The sequence below is a fragment of the Lagopus muta genome, chromosome 6 (assembly GCF_023343835.1).
Source record: "Lagopus muta isolate bLagMut1 chromosome 6, bLagMut1 primary, whole genome shotgun sequence".
NCBI classification, from domain to species: domain Eukaryota; kingdom Metazoa; phylum Chordata; class Aves; order Galliformes; family Phasianidae; genus Lagopus; species Lagopus muta.
In genome coordinates this window covers 37,038,519-37,064,346 of record NC_064438.1, presented here as the reverse complement: position 1 = coordinate 37,064,346, position 25,828 = coordinate 37,038,519, and the positions used below count along the sequence as shown (strand labels likewise).

General features: G+C 33.3%; 1 protein-coding gene across 9 annotated transcripts in view; it reads right to left on the bottom strand.

Moving 5' to 3' along the window:
- Positions 1–25,828, bottom strand: part of TTC6 (tetratricopeptide repeat domain 6) — a 53,901-nt gene that overhangs the window by 5,959 nt on the left and 22,114 nt on the right. For 8 of the 9 annotated variants that reach the window (XM_048949292.1, XM_048949289.1, XM_048949298.1 and 5 more), the window contains 22 exons: positions 25,278–25,379; positions 24,481–24,543; positions 22,518–22,942; positions 20,697–21,174; positions 19,278–19,407; positions 16,415–16,590; positions 15,903–16,039; positions 14,596–14,765; positions 14,015–14,135; positions 12,619–12,769; positions 11,308–11,390; positions 10,709–10,785; positions 9,749–9,909; positions 8,492–8,626; positions 7,106–7,255; positions 6,749–6,889; positions 5,509–5,622; positions 4,964–5,083; positions 3,875–3,948; positions 2,358–2,568; positions 569–721; positions 202–372 (listed from right to left, as the gene is read on the bottom strand). In XM_048949292.1, coding sequence (XP_048805249.1) covers positions 202–372; positions 569–721; positions 2,358–2,568; positions 3,875–3,948; positions 4,964–5,083; positions 5,509–5,622; positions 6,749–6,889; positions 7,106–7,255; positions 8,492–8,626; positions 9,749–9,909; positions 10,709–10,785; positions 11,308–11,390; positions 12,619–12,769; positions 14,015–14,135; positions 14,596–14,765; positions 15,903–16,039; positions 16,415–16,590; positions 19,278–19,407; positions 20,697–21,174; positions 22,518–22,942; positions 24,481–24,543; positions 25,278–25,379 — 3,543 coding nt within the window. The remainder of the gene's footprint in view (positions 1–201; positions 373–568; positions 722–2,357; positions 2,569–3,874; positions 3,949–4,963; positions 5,084–5,508; positions 5,623–6,748; positions 6,890–7,105; positions 7,256–8,491; positions 8,627–9,748; positions 9,910–10,708; positions 10,786–11,307; positions 11,391–12,618; positions 12,770–14,014; positions 14,136–14,595; positions 14,766–15,902; positions 16,040–16,414; positions 16,591–19,277; positions 19,408–20,696; positions 21,175–22,517; positions 22,943–24,480; positions 24,544–25,277; positions 25,380–25,828) is intronic. The other variant, XM_048949294.1, reaches the window with a different exon arrangement.

Below are 25,828 nucleotides of genomic sequence, written 5' to 3'. Positions count from 1 at the left end.
TGCAATAAATAGTAGTAGGGCAATTACTTATTACTACAGTGAAATTAATGTCCTGTTAGAGGATCACAAAAAAACAATGTAAAAAAGTGTCAAGTTAAGCATATTAGAAGACATTAATAAATACTGTAGGTACAAAGATAAGTCAAATAAAAAAATTCTCTAAGACAGCATAGAGACAGTATAAATTTTCTGAAGACTTACCTGTGAAAACTGATGATTATGGAAGTAGATATTTGCTGCACAGAAATAAGCTAATGCATAGGTGGGGTCAACAGAAATTGCCTGTTGATAGTCCTTCATGGCACAGGACAAATGCCCCATTAACTGATTGATGACACCCCGATTTGTTAGCAGTGGAGCAGTAGTAGTGAGCTAGAAGGAGATAGCAGAGGCATCCTTATTCAGGGAAAATTTACACTTATGTAGTAACTGTCATTTTTCAAAAATGCATTTATTTGAAGTAGAAGAGCACTTTCTAATCCAAATCATCAATTGTTCAATGTACAGTATTGGCTGGCCTCATAGAAATAGGTTAATCTTAGTAAAACCACTGTAGTCTAATAGCTACCTTTAATGCAGCATTTATGTCTTGAAGCGCAGAAAAAACTTCACCCATTTGAAGAGACACTGAAGCTCGTCCTTCATATGCAGCATTGCATTTTGAATCAATAGCAATGACAATTGTTAACTGGTTCCAAGCACTCTGGAGCTTTCCAATGGCCTAAAATGAATTGCAATATGCCCACAATAAGAAATCTACAAAGTATCAAAAACCCTACTAATGGTCCAACTTAACAAAACTACAGTAGAATATGGAAGCACGCTTATATTTACTAAATTGTAAAAAAAAAAAAAAAAAAAAAAATTACAAGGTTTGTTAATTGTGCAATAATCATTGACTTTATAACTATGCTATATATCAACCATACATTGTTTTTTTTTCTTAAATCATAGATTAACCAAATAGTTGAGGCTATTCCTAACTCCTTGCTGAAAACAGGATCATCTAGAGCAGGTCACTCAGCATCATGTCCAGCTGTGTTTTGAACAATTCCAAGGATGGAGATTTCACAGCCTGTGTGTAATTATTCTCAGCTTTAGCTCATCCTCACAGTAAAAATAATAATGATAATCTGACTTTTCAGTTGAATTTACTCTATTTTAGTTACTGCCCTTTTATTTCTGTCCTATCACTAGATACCATTAAGAAAACCTGGCTCCTCTTTCCTCTGTGCTCCTCCATTATGTATTTTTATACATTGATAAAATATCCTCCTTATACTTCCAGATTTCCCTTTCCCTGTGGCAATAATACAGACTAATTGTAAAGGTGGAAAGCTAAATATCTAGTTGCCCACATCAAAATACTCACACACACGTATGTTTAAGTCCTAAAGGTATGATCAGGCTGAAGAAAAGGCATTTAGTGAGATTTAGGCCTCTTGAAATTAAGCACCTGCCATTACGTGAACTTTCTGGATTTCCTCCTGCCTCTGAGAGATCTAATTTCTAACTGTGTGGCCCCTCCAAGTTTTTTCTCACACTATTTCACAGACCACTGTGATAGCAGTGTACTAATACTGTACTAGTAAATCTGTAAGGTAAAGGAAATTTTTGACACTTGCGCCAAACGATCTGACCCAAGCCACTGACATTAGTCCCTCAGCTACATTGGTAAAAATAACTCCCAGCAAGATTCATGACAGTTCAAGACATTTCAGATAAGTGGATATAATAAATCAGAGTATGTAAATCATAGCAATTAGACACAGAAGAAGGAAAACTGTCAAGTCATATTTTATATCCCTTTGCTAATATAGAATTACATTTTCTACGTAGTTAAGTATTTTTCAGCGATCACAAGCTCTTTTCCAAGGGTTATTGTTAGCTTTGCTAACACTATTATAGATAATTGGAACAGATAAGATTGTTTTACACCGATTTCCTTTTCTTGCCACTTAAATCTGTAAACAGCTCATACACACAAAATATACAAGTTCTTAATGTTCATTTATTAGATAATCAAATATGCAAGTCAAACGTAAGGTTACTTGCTATTTCATTAAGAACAGATAAACAAGATGACTGGGTACAAGTGTGGTCTATCCACTGATTTAAAAAGAAAACACACTACAATCTGTCTTAAGTACACAGATTGTTCTATATTTTGCATTTTGCATGGAAAGGATTGCCAGTCTGGTGCCTGGCAACCCTGCCCATGGCAGGGGGTTTGAACTGCATGATATTTAAGTTCCCCTTCAACATAAGCCATTCTATGATTCTATAGAAATACACACACAATATTAATTTTTATGTTAGATTATACATCATATTTACAATGAATTTTGATGTGTTACCTGCAAGTTGTACCCCAAGCAAATTCTGGCTTTCATACACATTGGATTCAGGTGAATTGCTTTCAAGAAATCTTTCTGTGCTTGTTCAAGATTAGCCTCATGTCCTTTTTTCATATATGAATTTCCACGTCCAATATAGGCTTCCACAGAAATGGGTTCTAATCTGAGAACCTGATTAAATGATCTCACAGCGTCTTCAAACTCATTAAGTCTAAAAAAAAGATTAACTCTGTTTAATGCTTGCAAAATTTATAAACAAGACTGCCGTAATGCCTTCAAGAAGTAGTTCAACTCCGACTGAGAATACTCTATTTCTTAACTTTGCTTTCTATATGTGCACCTTGATGGTTATTATAAACAGAAGACAGTCAAACATCAGTTTAAATTCCTTGACCTGAAGAAGAAAGCAGCAAAACTCATTCAACTTCTGCTGGGCAAAGATTTCAACTTTTCATCATTTGTCCTGAGCAGAGTCTAGTACAGACTTCGTCTGAGTCATTCACACTATCCAAATCTCATGACCAAACATACTTTTGGCATTCTGCTCAGGCAGAGGTTTTCAGTCATAGATCATCTACATCTAAGATTATCTGACTTCCCTCATATCGATTCTTAAAATTATCCAAACTATGTTAAAACAGCAGGGCAAAAAAGAGCCAATATTCAGCCAATTCTAGTTTTAGGAGTAGGCCAAATGTGGAATTCCATCCTTAAACAATATTTTATATATCTGGAGAGTATTCCAAGTAGAAACAGAATTCTAGAAATACCTGACATGTCAATGAGTGCTGGTAGGTGCCTTTACATACAAAGCAAAAATTTCAACATGTCAAAATAAATAAGCATTTCACTGAGACAAAATTGAAAGATGTTCTTTGATTATAAGCTACCTGTTTTGAATCTACCTGAAGAACAGCCTGACAAAAAAGGAAAGATTATAAACAAAGATAACAAAGAAACAGAAGGATAAAGACTAAATGTTGTGGATTTTCTTCCAAGTAGAACAACTTGCAAAAACAAACTTTTAAAAGTTTATAATACATGAGTTGCCAGTGAATCTTTTTGGTAGGTATATATACATAAACACAAACAAATCATTTTTTAGAAGCAGAACTCAGCATTGTGTTAATTCAGAATCATTCAGACACTGAAAGATGGAGCCAGCAGTGCTTTAACTACAAGCACAGTAACACAAGAAGTTTTAATGCTACAAACCTGAACAGAACATGTCCACTTCCAGAGTACCTCAGACGAAATAAGGTTATACAGTGATAGATGACAGAGTAACCTTAGGGAAAAAAAAAAATTGACTAATAGGTAGAGAATCATTAAAATTCCCTTTTTACCCTAGGTGATATTTGTGTGAAATGGGAATGACCGACTCCTTGTGTCACTACAATAAGCAGTCCTCTCTACCACTTTTCCTTCTCTCCATTGTCAGTGCCCTCAATATGAAAAAAAGTAAACTCTAGAAATTATTACATTTTTCCACTCTGCACCAAAGTTACATATCTTACCGATAATGGCAGGTTCCAATAGCTTGAAAGATCTGGCTATCACCTGGACTAAGCAGCACTGCTTCTTTTAAGTCCTGAAATAAACAGATCCAAAATGAGAATTTACATTGTTTCACTCACAGTTCTACACCTCCACAGGAAAAGGGAGATAACTTCTGATGTTGGTGCATAGCAGAAGTACTGCATAAGTTAATTGTTTTCATATTTTATGGCCCGTGCTCTGATAGAATGAAACCTCTGACGTTACATGATATCACAGTATTTCTCACAAAGCTGGAAGTACTACCTCCAGGGGGAGGGAAAAAAGCTTCCCAGAGGGATATTGTTTTTAATAAAAATGATAGCTATTCTTAAAGACAAATATTGAAAGTATGTTTTGCTACATGCAATTTCAACAGAACTCTTTTAGTAAGAAAATTATTTAATTACTACTTTTTTCAAGTTACAGTAAACCAAATTCATATTTGTATTAGAACTCTACTCACAATGTTCTAGTGAAGGACATCCTATAAATTATTATAAATCACTGTTCCAGGGCTTTTAACTTTCCCTTTTTACTAACACTCAAAGCATTATCAAAACGCCTGTGGCTTTCATACTCATAGAATCATTAACACTGGAAAAGCCCTCTAAAATCTAGTATTGTCATCCCCCTACGACCCACATAGCCCACTAAGCCAGTTTCCAATTGTAGTTTCCTTAGTACTCACCGCTTAGTGAGTTCAATTGCACAATTGAACTATAATGTACTCAACTGTAAAAACCATAAAAGTGATTTAAAAATCAAATGCAATCATTTCAGTTAGGATACAAGGAAGCACTTCAGGACTTTTTAACAGGAAAGAAATCAGTAGGCAGTAGGAGTGGTTTAGCTGTATAAAATTGTAAAATGGCTAGGACTGCCTTATATTTGCATATTCACTGCCTAGTTTGGTATTAGATGCTATGCAAATTAAATAAGGAAACCTTAACTATTTTAGAAATACTAAAATCTGGCAAATTTATCTCTATGTAACCAAGGGCTCATAATTAAGAGAAACTCTAGATTTGCTCTACACAAAGAAGGATTCATTTGCTTATTTGTTTTACCTCACAGGCATTAGCGTAATCACCAAGTTCCATGTAGAGTAGTCCACGATTGATGAACACTTTTAAAACTATTTCCTTATGCTCCTCATGCAGAAGAAAAATTCCATAATCTTTCAAAGCCTGTGTAAAATGTTTTTTTTTAAAACAACTATTTATTTAGAGAGATATATACATTGCCTTCCATAATTACATAGATATCCAAACCCAGAGTACAAAATTAAAGATAATATAGATATATTAAACAGACTTCATTAAAACTCATTTTGTTATTTCAATTTATTTTTTTACCAACTCAAATTCATAGTGGCTTCTACTACTAAAATTTTTGTCTATATTCTTATTTTTAATATTATAAATGCATTATTCTTGATCTATTATTGAAATAAGGTATTTTTAAAACTATTTTCAAATACATTTTATTTTTACTGAAAAGACTAAGCACTACTTGCATTAACTGAATTTTTCTTTTAATTTTGTGAAATAGTGTTATGACTAGGTATTAACAACAAAGTGATCATGTGATGTTGTAAAATTGTGTATTGTACCTTTCTGAAATTCTTTATTTGATGATAACAGATTGCTCTGTTGTAATATGCCAAAATGCAGGTATTGTCAAGGACAATAGTTTTTGAAAGATCCTCAATTGCAGCTTTAAATGTCTGGAAATGAAAAAAACATCAAGTACAAATTATAATTCACAGCATCATATATTCTTCCTGAAATAATAGCATTTTGTAGAATTTGATTTCATAGTTTTCCATTCTTATTTCTTCATCAGTACTGGAAGGTATCATTTCACCAGAAATGAGTTTATGTAAAGGGAATGCTTCTTCAGAAGCTCTATATGGACAGTCAGGACATCCAAATCTTTTTTACTGATTGCTTAGAAAATTTTCATATGTTGCAACACATAATCAACCTTTAATTTTTCTGGTTTATCTTTTAACCCAAAAAGTATATATCATGCCTATTATTAAGTGAGAATCTATGCCATAGAACTTCAGAATAGAATATGCAGATAGATGCCCAGTAGCTTGCTCAATTCATCATTAAAACTATACAGATCAGAGTGGCTTCAGGCAAGAAAGCAACATAATCATTAGGTTCCATTAGTAACACTGGTTTCCAAAGTTTTACCATTATTTTACTATTATGATGTGATAAGTAAGATATGAGGGCTGCTCCAAAAGTAACGCCTCCTATCTGTTTCCATGAAAATTATAATAGTGTTATAGTGTTCTCTGCAGCTATTTGATTAAAAAAAAAATCTCATTTACAAAACACTTTTTTCCCCCCAGCATAATCACCACCATTTGCTGTGCATTTTTGCCAGCATTGTACAGGAGTTTGCATGCCACACTCACAGAAGTCTGCCTGCCTGGACATAGGTTGTCTTTCATACAAACATTGACATTGCTGAAACATACCATCCACTGCCTCACTGCACACACATCCACTCTTTGGTCTCATCAGCAAGAACTGATGAATGTCAACAAATGCAATTTTTTTTCCACATGGAAGTATTTAATTCCATGCCTTTTACTTCATGCACACTTCCATGTCAGACATCATTGTGTCAGAGTGCCCCTCTGCTGCCACCTGTCACATAGCAATAACAAGTGATGGAATACTGGCAGAGGGTTCAACCTCTACTGCCATACCACCAATAGCTACCTCTGATGTTGTGGGCCACCATAATAAAATAGGAAGGATTACTTTCAGCGCGGCCCTCATACACTGAGCTCTAAGGGAGAAAGCAACAGTACAGCAACAAGAGATACCTACCTTATTTTGATACTTCAGTATTCCTCGGTAAAAATAAGCTTTTACACTGTTGGGATGAATTTTGATTGCTTCATTACAATTCATAATTGCCTTAGAATATCTGCCTTTACTTCCATAGTAAGCAGCACGACCCATATATGCCTATAGAATTGAAGACAGAATAATGCTAAAAGAAAAAAAGCTGCTTATTTAAGACAAGGGTTAAATAAAAGAAATAAAAAAGCTTTATAAATATATCCATCATTGTGCTTGCTGGCAGATTACAAGGCAACATACCCATAAATGCAGAACCAGTCATACTCTGAACCCATCCTAACATGCCTCAAGGAAACAAACCATTAGGAGTTTTTATATTACCTGGAAATGTGATGGACAAAGTTCAAGTGTATGATTGAAGTCTTGGATGCACTTTGTTTGTCCGAGTTGCATTCGACACAGCCCTCGTTGATAAAAAGCATCAGGGTAACTTGAATGTAGTCTGATAGCCATACTAAAAGCATCACAGGCCTAAAAAAAATTACATATCATCTGACTTAAACAGTTGGTTTGTACAGCTGAAACCATACGCTGCCAGTTAACTGATTCATTTTTACAGGGAGATTATATTCCAAATGCATAAATAATTTATATATGTATCCACTTCCTTATTGTTTTTGCCCACTGCAACTTAAAACACCCTAATAGCACAATCACAACCACAGGGAGGTAGAATCTAACTCATTTTATGATCTTCAGTGAACCTTATAAAGCATATGGTCTTCTGTCTGTAAAACCTGAAATTGTGCAGTTATTTATGACAGTGGTTGATGTGAAACTCCTTCATAATTCATCCAGGCATTTTTTCCTTCCACATTGCTCATTACACAGTCATGGGCTTTTCCAGGATGTACAGCTATAATATTAGATGTGCAATGGCATAGTTAACTTCATCAGTTGTCTGGATTATCTGGTGTGGTAACATATGACAACTTTGAAAGCCTTCTACCAAAAGAATGTCACTTTGACTTACCACAACTCAGATCAGAGGCAGACACGGAAAAACAGTGCCCTGTGAAAATTTGATGTTTCAAATGATTCTAGTTACAGTCTTGAGCCTTTGGTAAATTAGCTACTGACACATATTTACTAAAATATCAACATAGAAAACATTTTCAAGAACCCGCCCTAAGCCTGCCACAGAGCTCACAGGTAGACTTTAATGCTTTTAATGTTTTTTTCAAGAAGACTAATTTTTTTTTTTTTTCAATACCTTTAATGTGTGGTATTGATTTTATTGAAAAATGTTTATTATTACTATTTGTTTTGTTAAATATCATATGTAAGTTAAGTGCCAAATAGAACCATCTAGGGGGTGTTTTGAGCTACAGTAATACAAAAAAAAAACCAGTTAAAATACAAACTCCATAATTAATAGAATAATCTAGGATTTCCTTTGTCTAAGTTCAGTACTTATTAACAAAGCCACTAATTACTACATGAGTATTTATAAGATCTGTGAAGGTATTGATAAGAAAAAAATTAGTGCCACTTTTTAATGATATCAGAATATGAATTATTTTCATACATTAAAAATCAGAACATTAACACTGAAAAATGATTCATAAACTCACAAGACAATCTAATGTACATCATAAGTTATATAGAATTATTAAGGCAGTTAAGGCTGTTGGAAATACTGAAGTTATCACTGCTGTCTATAGGCACTGGAGCCAAACAAGTCAAATATATATAACGAGTACCAACCTCTAACAAATTTATTTGTTCCATATAACACAGGCCCATGAGATAATACATTTCTGCAGCTTCAAATGTAGGACGAAGGATTTTTTCTGAGGTCATCAGCAGATTTATAGCTTGTTTAAAACTTCCCACAGCATCCTACAATACAGGGAATTTTAAGAATTTTAAAGTACTTGAGTGAAATTTTTAAATGTTTTAGTCTTTGAAACATAAACGCAAAAATGACAAGTACAAAGTTCCTTAATGCTGGAGCAGCATAGCCTGATGTCTGGTCATTTACTCATATTAGAAGAATTGTCTAATTCCTGTCCAGCAGTGAGGACTCCTCCCTGGTACTAATACTCTGAGGAATCAGGGTAGGACTCTAATACACATCTCTTAACCGTGACAGCTGAAAGCTGGATCAGATGGCACTAACAATTGCCATCTTTCACTTAGCATTCTTTCAAAGACAGTGGAAATAATATTGCTCCATTATGATTTGAGACTAACAGAACACAAAAGCTTAACAAAAAAAAGTTGAATGTGTCAAGATATTTCAATTGATACAAGCACAGAGGAGTACAGTCTTCGCATAGAGTATACCTAACATTCATTTAAAGAAATGCACAAACAAAACCTAAAATGAAACAGAAGGACCATGCAGGTCAAATACACAACTCAATATATAGGTAGATTCAAGTCACTCTTGATCTACCTGTTGCTTGCTGTTTTTATTTAAGGAAACAAGACTCTGTACATTCTGCATAAATAAATAGGACTGTACAAAAAGAAATTGCATATCCATACTGCTGATTTCAACAATTCTGCAGGCTTCAAGCATTAGCTAACTACATGAGCCAGAGAAGTGACAGTATTAATTAAATCCTATGACATGTAAGTATTCAAAAAGTTGAAAAATACTTGCAAAGTTATATATTCACTACATATACATTAATGAAATATTTGTACAGTAATTAGAATAAGAACACTAGATATTATAGTTATTTCACAAAAAAGAAAAATTGTTACATACAGTTATAGAATAAGGTCAGTTGTTTAACAAAAATGTTAATAATTTATTTTAACAAAAATGTTTTAAAATTCAAATTGCCTAAATTACACAGAATTGCTGTTATTGAAAAGTTTTACACAGGTCTTCTTGAATTTTAGCAGTAAGGTGCACCAAAGATTTATTTACGTACTAAGATATCAAATACTAAAAGAATTAAGAAAAAACATTGTCCTGCTTGGCATAGGCGTATAACAAATCTTTCTAACCTCTATTTTCTCAGCTTTCATTTGCATTTTTCCTAAGAGGACAAACACTGAAGGCTCAGGTTGAGTTGTAGCAGCTTCACGTAAGTATTCTATGGCTTTACTGTGATTTTGACAAAATGACTGTATGAGTGCTTGCTGAACAGGCTGAACCTGAAAGGACACTGGAAGAAAACCATCACAGAAAATTATAATCTTTTACTTCAACATGTGTTTTCCAGTATAAAATCTCTTTAAATTACATGCAGATTTCAGAATATTGTTAAAAAAGTTTGTTTCAAAAAGACTAACAAAATTCCATATAAAAATCTCAGGCTGAACAATTATTAATAAGCAGCTCAACAGCTAAACATCCACAAACCCTCCTCTCCCCGTATCTAGGAAGTCTGTGCTACGTTGAAGTATCACCACACACTTGCATCGTTTCTATATTATTATACTCTGCACCAACAGTTTGTCCCTACCAGAGACAGATCATTCATCTTGAGCAGAATAGGTATTGATATGGATTCCTAAATAACTGTAAGGATGCACTGACACTGACACCTTATGCTCATCACGTAAAAAGAAACTTCTATACTGCAACATTTTTACTGTTCAAATGCATTGCAGAGGCTTAATCCTGGAGCTATGTAGTATTCTTTAGGAAGGACAGTAAAGAAGTACAGTACAGAATCCTTACTCAGTATTCCTTTTAAAGCAGAAGTCACCAAAATTGAAAGGAAAAAAAGCACCAAAAAACCCACCACACAAACTCAAAAAAGAACAACACCACAAGAACTCAAAAGAAAGAAATTCTGAAATCGCAGGAGGTAATCAGGAAATAATGTACATATCAAGTTATCATATTTTAGCTGATTCATGATAACTAACCTATTAGAGCGCTTGAACATTTTTTTTTAAACATAAAATCATAATTCCTTGATTAGAGATCACACAACAACACAAGCAAATTGACATTACCTTCATTCATTTTTGCAAGTTGATGAATACATAAACTTGCCAACTCATATTTCTTCAACTCCAACAAATACTGTCCCCTGTAAGGAAATATTTGTTGGATGCAATTAGCAAAGTTCTTCCCAGGTATTTCTGTCAAAATGCAAATGCTGCTGCAATTTATGTTCTTTTATAGAAAGAGAGAAAAAAAATGAAAAACAATGCATTTCAATAAAAGCATTTGAATTTTTTCCTTTTTATGACCATCAGAAGTATATATTCAATTTTATTTTTTTCCTCTAACATAAAAGCACCAAGAAACAATATGCTTAATTCTTTGCATATTGTATTTTTTTCCTCTAACATAAAAGCACCAAGAAACAATATGCTTAATTCTTTGCATAAGAAGATATTACAGAACTACATTTCCTTTGAGATTATATTAACAGGATGACATTATACAGATAAAGTTCCTAAGGTTTGAAAATGTCATTAAAATACATTTTTTTAAACCTATTGAGAGCAGGGTTCAAAGCACACGAAGCATCTACCAAAATATTTCCAATGGGAAATGCTGTTAAGGATAAGGTACATGTGAAGACTTCCACTAAACACTTTCCTACCTTAGTATCTGCAGTTCTGACTTATCTGGATAAAGATGAATTACTCGATTTATGTCTTTCACAGCATGTGATAAATTATGAATCTGTAATTTAAAACAAAAAACTCTACTATTTAGCTGGTATTATGAACACAACTTGGAGACAATTATTTCTGTAAATGTGGTCCTACAGGTCATAGTACCCACGTAACAACAACAACTCATGAGGGATATGCCTTCTAAAGTAAGGGCTCAACGCTTTTTAATTAAAAGGTCTGCCACCTACAGATTTCCATACTCTCCCACAAAGCAGACTTGAACAGCAGACATTTTCTTTACTTTTCCAAAATCCAAATAAGATTCTGGACTACTGGGAAGAAGAGTAGATAATGAGATCCACACGCACATATTTCCTGATTGATTTTAAATGCAAATCATTACAGCAATGATTTGTCAAGATTGTGTCTGTGGTCCCATTCACTGTTTTTCAGAAGGGGAGGAGAAATGGCAGGAATCATTGCAGAAAAGATCCCAGGGACTAATCTATCCAGATGGCTAGGTGCCTGCTGGAGCTGCCATCAAATAGTACTGCTGAAATTCACATACTAATCTTAATTTAGCTACTCTACATATTTCAAAAAACTAGAAGCAACCTGAGCATTAGTAGAAGACATTCTATGTGAACTATGAGACAAGTTCTTAAAGTCAGTATCATATCTTTAAATTTTGTTTTTTAATGAGTCCATCCAAGTGAATTGATGAGTTAAAAGTAGTTTTCTTTAGACAAATAAAGTGAACAGTGTTAAATAATCCTCAAAACACTTAAATGAGAAATAATTCTTTCCATCTTTCCAATGACAGTCCACAGAAATTAGGTCACACTATGTTTCTCATGCTCCTGAGAAGTTCACAAAAAACAACTGCTAGCCGAAGCTGTTACAGATGTAAAATATATTAATGGGAAATTAAAACTTTACAACAGCTCCCAGTTTCCTGAAAAACAAAAGTTTTCAGGAACCCTAGGTCCAGAAAAAAGTGTTTCAATTTAATTTATTTCAAGTATATTTTATTAAAGCTCTGACTAGATGAACACTGATATAGAAGAAAATTGAATGAAAATTGAAATATTTTATGTTGTTGCATCACATGCCAAGTTTGTTTTACAGTATTTGAAATGTATGTAATTCTATTATAGTGATGAGGACTACTTGAAGTGTATACCTATAAACAAGTTATAACAATGCAACATCAAGTTGTAAATATTCAAATACTTGCAACAACACCAAATATAGAGCCGTATAAGTGACAATCAAAAACTAAAGGGGAGTATTACCTTGTGATATGCTTGTGCTCTACACAAGTAGGCTTGAACATTGAGAGGATCAATTTTTATAGCATTTGTAAACTGCCGAATTGCTTCATAGTATTGATCCAGATGCAACAGCAGTATCAAACCAGTATTTAAGTAAGCAAAGATGATAGAGCTAAAAAAAAAAAAAAGATTTTTCTCTTTTGTTATTTCATTAAATACATAACTGTATAAACTCTGCAACAGGCTTAATTTGCTTTTATGAAATTTACAACATATTGTGATCACACTGAGCAAACTAATATTAATTTCCAGCTGAAGAGATAGCTTCTATGCACAGAATAGATTAATAATAGACCTAGATGGTAATTCACATATTCTGTATACACTAAGAAACACTGAACTCTCCAACATAAAAGCATAAAAGTTTACTTATAAAAGACTCCAACAAAACATACACATCTCCCATTTAGCCTGCTCCTTTACTTCTTTGGCTAGCAGTGTGAAAGATCAGATTCCAGGATTTACAATATCTTGTGCAGCCATCTCTTGGAGAAAGTTACTAGGCAAGTTCTAGATTCCCAACAAAAAAGCCAAGAAAAAAGGAGAGCTGAGGGGATTGTACATCCGCCACAGATTGGAACGGAAGCATTTGCTCAAAACAAGACTGTTGAAGCTGAAAGAACTCTATCTTAAAAGAATGGGTAACGAATCTAAATAACTGGAATAGGAAGCTTTTTTCAATTTGCAAGACTGTGTGCAGAAGCCTACCATGCAAACAGCCTGTTTATAGAGTACTAAGTGGTAGGAAGAAGTCCAATTCACAGAAACAGCATAAGCTTTAGTCACCAACTGTAACAGATCACAAGCAGTTTTGTTTTATTTTGTGTTATCAGGAATTTTTTGTTTTAATTTATTTCATGGACACTACTGATTTTGCTAAGCAAAATATTGTAACATAGTTTGTTTGTTTTAAAAAGGTGCTTTCATCTGCATTGTATGTATGATTGTATAATGTAAATTTCCTTTCAGAAGACCTGTGAAATAATTTTGGCAAGAATGATCACCTGTAATTAAGATTTCAGTTTCATCTTTCATTTGCCAAATAGCAATTTGTTTGCCAAGTTGCCATATAAGGTAAAATAAAATTTAAATCCAAAACAAATAAATAGTTTTTATTGTATTTTGTACTAGGTTAAAAGAGAAGAAAGATACTGTGAAGAGACAGCATCGTATTTCATTGTGTTTTAATTTCAATCTCTTTTCTGAGTAAGTAGTGACTTTCCTTTATTAGTACTTATTTCCTTCGTTGCTTTTTTGTTTGTTTGTTTGTTTTGGGTTTGTTTTGTTTTTAATATTTTTATGCTTTAAGTTAATAAGAATATAAACAAAATACATTGAAACTGTCAAGTCCAGTTACCTGTCCAAAGCTATGACGCTTTCAAAGTCACGGATTGCAAATGACCATTGCTGTTGCTTTGAGTAAATGACCCCACGATGAAGAAAAGCAGAAAAATTCTCCCGAGTGTCATTGATGAGTACTGTGAGAAAGAAATGAAAAATCAATAGTTAAAATGTTCTCATGTATTTCTGTTACTCCACTCAACTTACCTGCAGTTCACTCTTTAGCTTTCTAAGAGTTTTATAAAATATAATTGTTTAACAGCATTGTAACAACACATTATATCATAATACAGATAGATTTAATAGTGCTTCAAATATCTTCAAGGTGTATAGAATTCTCAGTTAGATTCATTCAAACTGTTAGAATTGAAATAAAAAAGGCTTAGGGATCAGAGTGAAAATACCTGAGGAGTAGCAAAGGCAGCAACAGTTTATGTAATGAACTTAATAGAAAAGGAACAAATTATTAGCATATACTGAAAAACAACTATATTTTTCAGAAACTGAACAGGAAATAATTTTGCTGTACTATAATATAGTAATTCATGGCTGATGATCTTTTTAAACAAAGATGTGCAGTTTTAGAAGTAACAATACCAGAAACACTGAAGTCCTGCAGAGCTCTTTTTGGATCAATCTCCCGTAAGATGCAACCTCTATAGTAGAATGCTAACCAACAAGAGGGGTCTAGATGAATTGCTGCTGCCAAGTCTTGTACTGCATTTCTATACTGCTTCTGTTTAGCATAAGCTCTTCCTCGATATAGCCTAATAAAGAAGAAATAATTTGAGTCAACTTAATAACAAGCATCCTTTCTTTAATGCCATGCAAATTTGAAGCACTTAGAGGGGAAAATGTTGAAGAATATAAGCAAATGCTTATTCTGTTTCTCAGTGCATTAAAAGAAGTCTAAAGGAACAAGATCATACAACCTATACCATATAGGCAGATTATTGCACTTCAATAATCCAAGCTCAATATAACACAGCACTATCAGCTTAGAGATGAGTTGAATGGGAGACTCTCTTGAGTTCCACAGTGTACTGGTGCAGCAGTTTGAGTATGGAAAATTCTAGTTTTCCCTCAAATCTTACATAAACAAGAAATAAAAGCAGTCTCATTACTATATTAAAGCTTTCTGAAAACATCCATTCTATTTTCAATATTTAAGGCAGACAGGTTTACAGCCACCTATTATACTACTCTTCAATGAAATTCAAAGTTCTACATCTCAAGGAAATAGCACTTACATCAAAATTCAAGTGTCATCATATGGTACTGCATATTGCATCTTTTTAATTATTTCATAGATTACAGTATAGAAATAATGTAAAACTTTGTAGGAACTTTAATAAAAATTGAACACATTTCCCAATGAAAAAAAAAAAACAAGAAAAAAAACAGTCTTTCAAAGTCAAAACTCAAAAACATTGTTGTAATTTGAAAATAAAGATTATTTTCCTCCATATATTTGGATTTTTTTTCCCCTGCAGAAAGCATTAACTAAGCATAATGTTAAGAAGTGTCAAGAAAACAAATTGAAATTCAGCATAGATCTACACAATACTGAAGATATTTTTCACTTTAAGCATTTATTTAAATCCAGTTCTTTACAGCAAAGCACAATCCAACCCACTCTATATTTGCAATACTTCAGATGAATCTGAATATATGGTTCTATCCTTAGTTAAATTAAGGTTTAGGTACTAATCCAAAGTCACTAAAGCAATACAAAGATTCCTCAACGAATATCATGGCCTAATAGTCTTACTCTATTTCTGACATATACTTCTTTGAAAATGCAATTGCTTTATTACTGTATAATGCATATTTAGTCTTTTGCATAGTAATGTTTTAATAATCCAATTGAAATTCAAATATTTATGTCATACTCTATTTTATACCTTGCTTGAGCATTGCTAGGATCTTCTCTAATCACAGCTGTAAAATCCTGAATAGCTGTAGTCAAAATTGAATGGTCAAAGAAATATATTCCATGTTTCATACGTGCATCTGTTCTTTTTGGGTTACACTGAAAACACTATAATAAAAAAATAAATAATTACATAATGCTATAAAAATAATGTTATAAAATTACATTTCTTCATTCTCTTTTTTTTTTTTTTTTTCCTAATTCTCTTCTCTGCTATCATTTCCATTAACAGTTCAGTGAGATAGAGTAGCTATGATGCAAACTTATCAGTGCCTGAGAATGTGTAGACATTCAGTAATTTACTGAATCACCAGACAGGAATAACAGAAATAAATAATTTTTATGACACTGATTTCTTTTAAAACATCATTTATTAGAAAGGATATCTGTGCTCAAAGCTACTTTCCAGATATATCCACAGTTTATTTTCAAAGTTAACAAGAACTACAACATTATTGTAACAATACAAAAAAGTTAACTTACTTTGGCATAATCATCTACAGCCAACAACAATTGATTTTCCTCAAAATACAACTCAGCTCTTCTGAAATAAATGTCATCATCTGTAGAGTTGCATTGTATTGCAGAGCTGTAATTGATGATTGCCATTGTATTATCACCCAGTTTTCTGTAAATTTCAGCCTTTGAGAGGTATGCATCTGAAATAATGCCACAAAACAGAAAAGGCACTATTTAACAGTCCAAAATAATGTCATCTCCTTCTTACATAGTATTTGAAACAAGCAGTAGAAATTAAATCAAAAAGTTTGGAAGTCATTTAATCTGAGCAACAGAGCTCAGAAATTTAGAGCTGTGTGCTCTGTCCTCAAGCCCATATAGATGGAAACTGATAAGTACCCGTGAATCTCACAAGAGCTCAAATCTCTTTGCTCTCTGCAGAGCTCAGTAGAAATGTCCCATCAAGCCATTTGAGTTAGTCATGTTGACCACAAACAAAGAGTTGATTTGGTTTTCAGTAACTGTAAATAGTTACTGAGCCTGGTCAAATAGAGCTAGCTTTCTTCTTAACTGCCCATGTGGTGCTATGTTTTGAATTTGGGGCTAAAACTAGGGGTATCAATACTGCATGTATGAAGTGGTGATTGTATTCCCTTTCTTTGTATCTTTCCTTTTTATTTGTTAAAGTGTTAGCACCTCAAGCCACAAGTTCTCTCTTGATCTACCTATTTTCTCCCGTCCTGCCAGGGGTGGAGTAGAGCAAGGGAACAGCTATACAGATCCTTAGGTGCTGGCTTGAGTCAACTCACCCCAAATGTTCACAACAACAAATGGCTGAACACTTCCCAACGCCTTCTAACAAACTTCTAGTGAAAAAAATTCAAAGAAAAAACTGTAATAGAGCAATGAGGACAGTGGCACCAGAACAGCAGAAAACAAAGGCACTAAATCTTTTAAGCTTCCACACTAGCACGTAATACAAAACTTCCAAATGATCCTCAGAAGTACAATGTTCTCAATTTTGTGTTCTGTAGCCTCAACCACAATACCAATAACAAAACAGAACTCTCCAGTAGACACTGACAATCTGATGAAGGAGTAAAATAGTTTCTCCTAGCCCTAAGCAAGGCTGGCCGCTAATCAGTTAAAAATGATCATAAGTAGAGCATAAGCAAGATATTTGAAAGTGAGGGTGGGGAAAAAAAAAAAAAAAAAGAAAAAAAAAAAAATGAAGAAAGCCACACCACCCCCTGGTCCTTACAAATAGCTTAGCCAAAGCCCTGAGTAACGTGTAATAGATGTAATGCAAGAAACAGCAAGTCACTTTCTCCTCACTTCCAATAAAGTAAAGGACCTGACAACCAAAGACCAGTATGAATTTACATCTGTATAACCACTGTTAAATACTGTTATAAAATTCATTTCACTTTATAGAGCTCTGCCTTAAAATCCTCACTTAACTACATTACTCAATTTAGAAAGCCACTCCTGAGCTTCATTCCTAAAATGGTTAGAAATCTCCCCTAATTCACAATTCAACATTTATCTGTGAAAAATGTACAGTCACATATATTGCACTGTCATCCTTCAATTTAAAGTTTTTCTCCTCATGAAAAATACTTCCCACACCTACTTGCAGTATATAGACGTCTATTATCAAATGTAGGCATTTGTTTATCAATGCTAACAACTTAAACAACACAATGAGATCATACAATGAATTTATTGCATTCAAAACAACAATACAGTGACTTTAAAATTTAACATATTGCTTACCTATCCTTTGGATGTTCTGCACATAGGAATGGTTTCAGCAAATTAAAATCTGACTTATTTGAAAAAGAATTAAAGAAAAAAAAAAAAAAAAAAAAGGTAGATCACAAAGGATCTTTCAATTCCCCTAGTCCAGGGGCTTAATTTCAGGACTAAATTTTAGGTCAAGCAATGCAGGGCCTTGTCCAGATTTTAAATCTCCAAGAAGTATCTGCTTCAGTACTTCACCATTCCTATAGCAAATATTTTCATGCCCAAAGATCTTCGCTGTTGCAACTTGCGCATATTATCCTCCATTTGACAGAGCATCTCAAAGAAAAGTCTGATTCTGTCTTTCTTATTACTATGCATCACATAGCTGAGGACATTTACCTATTAGCCTCACTTTCTCAAGGCTAAATCAGCTGCCTCAGCCTTTCCATACAAAAAGGTATGTTTCAGGCACATGACCAGGCACCTCACAGATTTTCGAAGGACTCTCTCCAGTTTCCCTCTGTCATATCAAGCACAGTACTGGAGACGCAACACCACAATCAGACGGGGGAATCACTTTACCTCATCTGCAGGGCCACACTTTTCAATGTATCCAGAGCACAGCTAGCCTCCTCTGCTGCAAGGCTGCATTGATGACTCACATAACTTGTTCTGGAGAGCTGCTACTCAGCTACCAGTTCCCAATCCATACAGATAACAGGCACATAAAAAACTTATATGAATTCTTCTTTAGAAGACACAGACCAAACTTAACTCTTCATACTTCTGGCCAACAGGTGACACATTTTCCTTTTAAGGTCCTCCTCCATAGTATAAATCTCACAGTAGAACAGGTCTGACTGAATGCACAATAGCATGTTGTCCCCACTACAGGAAATCAGCTTTCCCCATTAAATTAATGAATATAATCTTTTTTTTTTTTTTTTTTTTTTTTTTAAGTACAATGTAATTAAGTACTTATTTTTTTCTTAGAAATCAATTTCCTGTCCCAAATACTTGAAGATGTCAGCTTCATAGTTTTCCTATAACAGGGATAAACCAACTGAAGTTTATTAAATATCTACTTTGGATGAAAAGCAAGCTGCTTAGAAAGTTAAATTACGCTTCAGTAGATACTTACCTACTTTATTTTTGTTCCATTTAGTAATGAAATTCAGGTCATTTAAAGCAGCAGAGAATTTGTCTTGAAAGAGGTAAATCAAATGTCTATGCCAATAAGCATCAAGTAGTAGTGGTTCTAAGCTTATAGCCTACAAACAAAATAAGAATAATATTTTGTTTTGCGGAAGAAAATTCTGAAGTGTGCTAACAATAGCACATGGGAAATGAAATCTTTTTGTACTAAAATGATTTTTAATAAATCGTAGACAAACTTCTATTTAACCCATAAATCTGAAGAGTTTGACTGATGCACCCATTTAAAAGCAATATATGCTTACAAATATGGAGAATCAGAAATCAGTCTACCAGAATTCAGTATAAAACAGATCAGTTGTGATATTACCAGATTTCTTACTTTAGTAGTTACCTGAATTATTTCTAGAAACTGTATGAAAACAATGTTGCTTATTTCTTACTTTCGAATAGGTATGTCTCCATTATAAATGTATCCATTTTTCAAACTACACTGTTACGATTCCTATAAAAGTACTTCACATTTCCTAGTATATGCTAATATTCCTATATTCCTAATACCCTAAGATATTATTTGATAGATCTTATCCATATATATATATGTGGATATATATATATATCACTGTGCAGATAATACAAACTTGACAGCCATATGAAAATAAGTATATAAACAGATACACATCTGAGACTGGTCTGCTACAAAAGTAATTCTCAGATTTGGGTCTGTAAGCCATTTCTAGAATCCATTAACTACACAGAGATTGCGTTTGTGTACCATGAAAATATTTATGTTTTCACTAAATTATGCAGTAGCTTTGCAAGCAGTTAATAGGGGCCCACTGGTCAATTGGTCATTTTGTCAGTGTGGAATTTTTGGCCTTTTCAGACACTTGACTGCCCATTTCTGAAGTTCAAGATAAAAAATTCATTTTTTTTTTTTCCTTTTTGTCAGTGTTTTAATTCTGTTGGATTACTTCTGACTAGTTGTGCAGGGTATTTGGCAGAATTAACAGCAGGTTTTGTAGTCCTGCTGTTCCCCTGTACAGAGGAAACAAAGTTATATGAACAAATATGCACAGAAAGTCACTAATACTACTGCATAAAACATCAGTGTTAAATGATGGCTCAATCATAAAAAGAAAATACATTACTTCCCATTTTAATTTCTCACTATGCTTTTGCAGAAATTAAAAATGTTGGTCAGTAGCATTACTTGAAGCAAATAGCCTCCACCCTTTCCATCTATCCTCTCTCCAACATACATCATATCACTTCAGGTCTTAAGTGCTGTATCCTGAGCAAGAGTCCTAAGTTCAGTTTTGTTTTTTTTTTTTTTTAAAAAAAAAAAAAGAATAGAGGGGGCAGGGGGCCCTGACACAGTAGGAAAGCTTGGCATTAAGCTTACTTTTTCCAAGTCGTCCATAGCTGATTTTAGCTTGCCTAACTTTCTTCGTATTGCTCCACGCCTGCAATATTGAAAAGCTGAAGGATGCTCAACTATTAGATCAGTCAGTCTTCTTACTTCTTCTTCTAAATCTTCAGTGTTAACTACTGCATCATCAAGAAGAACAGGTTGTATTGAGTCAACTAGTTCTATTTGTAGATTTGTTTCTTTAGAGCCCACTGCCTTAGCTCCTTCTAGCAATTCAGGACCTTTCTCAGGAACAGTCTCACAAGCAGGGAATGTTTCATCAAACCAGCAGCTCCAGATTCCACTGACCCATGCACGAGCAGAAGTTTCTTTTGGAATTCCACCCCTCACTTTAGCAAACTTTTCAAAATCCAACAAACAAGGGATGCTTGGGCTTTGATATAGTTTGATTGCTGGCGACACCTTGATAATGAATTTATTATGAATAAGAAGTCTTCCTAGAGACACAGACCTAAGGAAAAAATATATTAAAGTTAACTAAATATTTTCAGCTATATTAATGATATTAAATTACAGTCTGCCAATCAATAATTAACAAAAGAGTTGACAATACATTTATGAATAATAATGACTTTTAAACACCAGCCACTTATAAAGAATACTGTTGAAGTTAGGAGGTAAGCAGAATCCTGAATGAACCACGATCCCAAGTAGTTCAGTGCTTATTTGCAATTTCATGCTAATTTCTTCCAAAAGCTTCTTACTTCAGTTTACAACGACAGTGCTAAATTTAAGAAAGGACAATATTTCAGTTTGGCTAAATATGTTGATGACAAATACTAGATGGATGAATATATTGATGATAGATATATATATGATACAGATATCTATCTATCTAGATGGATGATAGATATTCAAAGGAGGCCATGAAAATATAAGATTTAGCAATCAAAGTTAAACAACTACAACAAGACCACATGAACTCAAAAGGACACTTCCAAAATTGTAAGCTAAGAAAAATTGCCTGTTCTAAAAGAGCCTCCACAAAGGATCATGATTAACATCTGCTTGGGACCTCAAAGTGAATTAAACAAATCTTTAACAGAAACATTCAATATTTTTCACAAAGAATACTCTAGCCTTGCTAACACAGAATGAAATACTAGGAGAGAATACTAAGAAATCTAGAATGCTTTTATACAAAAGATATGTAATTATAATATTTATATTTTAAATTTGAAGATCCCACTGAGAAAGAGAAATTGAAGGAAAAATAAAGCAATCTTGTGTATGAATATGTAAAATAATACAAAGATGAAAGCTTTGTGGATTAAATAAACTGATATAAAATACTTAACAACTTCATAGTACTGTCTAAAACAGAACTTTGGAGAAAGGCCACCATCTCCCTAAGTTTCCTCTTATTATAGCAGTGTATCACTCAGTAATTTCAGTATATTGATTTTCTTAACAATAAACATACAGAGAAGTGTAAAGGCAGAAAAAGGAGAACCTGAACGTGAAACTGGCCTGAAAGACCAGGCCTAAGCATCAATATAAGTTACACTGGGGACACAAAACATGACTGCAAACAAAACAAGAATAACTTTGGGAGGTTTTTTGAGCTTACACTTTAAGCACCTGTATTTAAAAAGTATCATTCTGGTAAAATCAAAACTACAGCTTGGATTTTTTTTTTTTTTTTTTAAGGTAACCCATATATAAATAATAAGCATTCACTAGAACAATGCTTTAGAGCAATACTTAATATGTAAAAAGATAACAGCTGTAATTAGATAATACAGCTACAAATTAAAATACATTCTTTAAAATGGCAAAACAGTAAAAAAAGACCTTTTAAGAATTCTTGGAGGTTCATTTAATTTCTTAATCACAGCTTCTAATTTTCTAGTATTTATTGCTTTCCTTGATTTCTTCTTCCTCTTTCCTTTTGGGACAATAACATACTTAATTCCAGCCTTTTGAACTCTCTTTGCAAGTACAGTATTCTCACTATCCTCTTGTCCAGTCAAAGTAGGCATTTTTTCCACTGGTGCATTTGTCATCTTTGAGTGGCAATCATCACAGACTTGGTTCAAAAGATGCTTGGCAGGGGAGCTGTTCGCAGTCTCAGTCTCAACCTTTGACTCAGCTATTTGTTGCTTCATAAGCTTCAACTCTTTCATACTGGTTTTGAAATCAGCTGACATCTTTAATATAGTATCATGTTTGAAAGCAGTCATCTCCGGCGCAGAGGCTGATCTTTTAATCAAATTTATCTGGTTTAAAAAAAAAAAAAAAAGGAAATTATTTTTCATTTAAATGTTCATTTGTATTAATATTTACGTATCACATTTCCTTGGTTTGAATGGACTGGATTTTATTTTGAATAGAATTATAAAGAAAAAAGCAACCGGGATACTATACTTGAAAACCATGTAGTATTGAATAGGACAAAAGAGCCACACACCTCCAGATATGTATCAAAATAAAGGCATCTGAAACATTAAGTGAAAGTTATTTGAAGCTCGTATAAGGCTAAAATTAATTTTCTCTAGAATGTTATCATGAGAAATTTGAAGTAGATAACCCCCCCCCAGAAGGAATGGAAAAATTTTAAACTGAAAAATGTACACCACTGGTGGTAAAATTAAAAAAAAAATAAAAAAAAAATAAAAATGAACAGAGATATATTCATAACATTAGAATAAAAGATGGGACAACTGTGAAGTTTGGAAATACTGGAAATTGTACTATCTAGAAATACAGTTGAGACCTGAATTGAATTAGGCATCCTTATATTTTGTGTCCCAATTCCCGAATCACCTGACAAAAATAAAAAATAAAGAATAATTGTAATGATCTGGTGTTTAATTGTAGTCATTATATAACATGTGCAATTTAAAAGCATATTGCATCTTACTCTTTTAGATAACTCCATTTCACTTGTCTTACACTATAATATGAGGTATAAATTTGTCAAAGAAATTAAAATGCAATTTCATATCCACTACCTGAAGGTTAAAGAGGAAAGAAAACATTTGTTAATCTGAAAAAAAAACCAAAAAAAAAAACACAAATGAAGTATTGAACAAGACTACTTGTATTTGAATAGGAAATGCTGATGCTTTAAAAAACAAAAAAATCAAGCATCAATGCTCAGTTTAAACTGCAGACATAGTGTTTAAGTTACTCAATTTATTATTACATACACTTTGAACTGCTACCATGCTTCCTATCCCTCTTACAAATAAAATGGCCATAACACTTTAGGCAGGTTTTTATGACCTATACAGAACTTTTAAATATAGCCTCTGCAAATTCTTACTCAAAATCAAATTTCTCAATTAAACACTATCTATATAAACTATAAACTCCTTGTTGTGTAGGTGTAAAACGTGCATGATTTATTGCAGCTTAATGTATTTCATGAAACACCTAACATTACTTCAATTTTAGAAGACATCAACTTATGGATTGTAAACTTAATGTTGACCCCACTATATGTCAGAAATCCAAACTAGATACTGCAAATCTTTACTGGCCCACTGGTCCACTTATATCACGTTGAAGGAGTACAGGCTCCTCTCACTTACCTCTCTCCAAGTGCCTGTTAAATTAATGGGAGTTTCTCATTACAAAGCTATGTTCTCCTAATAGGAAACTGAAAGGTTTAGCTTAACCAATGCACTTGAAAAAGATCTATGAAGTGTTCACTTTTCATTTAATATGAAATATTAACGTCAGTTTAGTTCAGCATAAGAATTTCTTCTCCAAATAGAAAATCACAGTTTGAGAACAAGTAAATATAAAATACCTTTGAGCTCTCCCTGTCAGAAAAATGTGAGAAAGACTGGCATCTTCTCAGCTGATTTTCTGTCTGTAAGTAAAACAAAAAGTGAAAGTAAATCATATCATAAGAAACCAAGTTTCAGTAGTTTCAGATACACAAATACTCAGATATTCCTGTGGGATCTGGGTAAGCTTTTACCTACTTCTACCTCTCAGATCCTTTCACTTAAATATGTTTACATAGAGTTAGCACTTTGAAGTGAATAGCATAATTTGGCACTTGAGGCTCCCTGTGAAGCCTGCGGGTCTCATTACTGCACTGCCTCCAAAGACCAAAGCCATTTAAAATGTGCACAATTTTATAAGTGGACAGACTCACACTACAACTTACATTCATAGTTCTTGTTTACAAATCACCTGCACAGAATTTCTTGGCTATTCTTTAACATTTTTAATACCTTCAGAGAAATTCTACATAAAAAATTCATATATGTGGAAATATTCCTCTTCCCCTGTTCTCCTCCTTGCCTCCCACTGTATTTTTTTAGATGGCTGTATGTAATGGAACATCCAGTAACCTTTCTGTTGTACCCCAGAAATCTCTTATTATAGCTCCTACTCCAAAAACAACTAAGAATAGTCTTGGGTTCTAAAACATGAAACCTAGCATTTTCTATATATTAAAAAATGAACCAAATTTAAATACTGTATTTCATTTGCACACGTATCAGCAGTCAACCATACATATATCACTTTATGACTTCAAACTAAGAATTGTTTTGTTAAGCTTAATTACATTCAAAAAAATACCATGATACGCACTGGCAAATAATCATAGAAATCAAGATCAGCTTGCTCAGTTTCTAACTCTTCTTCATAATCAATTAAGAAGTCTTCATATGTGATATCTTCAATAACGTTGCTCTGAAATATTGAATATATTCACATATTTAAATAAGTACAACATTATTATTTGTCAGCTACAGAAACCATAGTAACAGACAAACCAAGCCTATTCCATATTTGAGCTAAAGAGATATGATGATCAAGATCAACATCATAGAAGCCATTTATCTTAAACTACTGAAGGACAGGCAGTGGAACACATTAAGATCAAGAATGATATGGTGCAAAAGGGGCATATAACCTGAAATAAACAGTTATTGCTACATGATTCCATAAAGTTTTTATCTGTAGCCTTCGTAATTTATGTCAGCTCACAGCAGTCCATATAATAACACTAACACAGCTTTCAGTTCAGGTAAAAGTAAGGCTAGGAAATAGCAAATAACATTTATTTATTTATTTATACAAATTTATTCCTGCTGTTAATTAATCCAGATGTGTGTTTCACATCTTGCACAGGGGTGTGG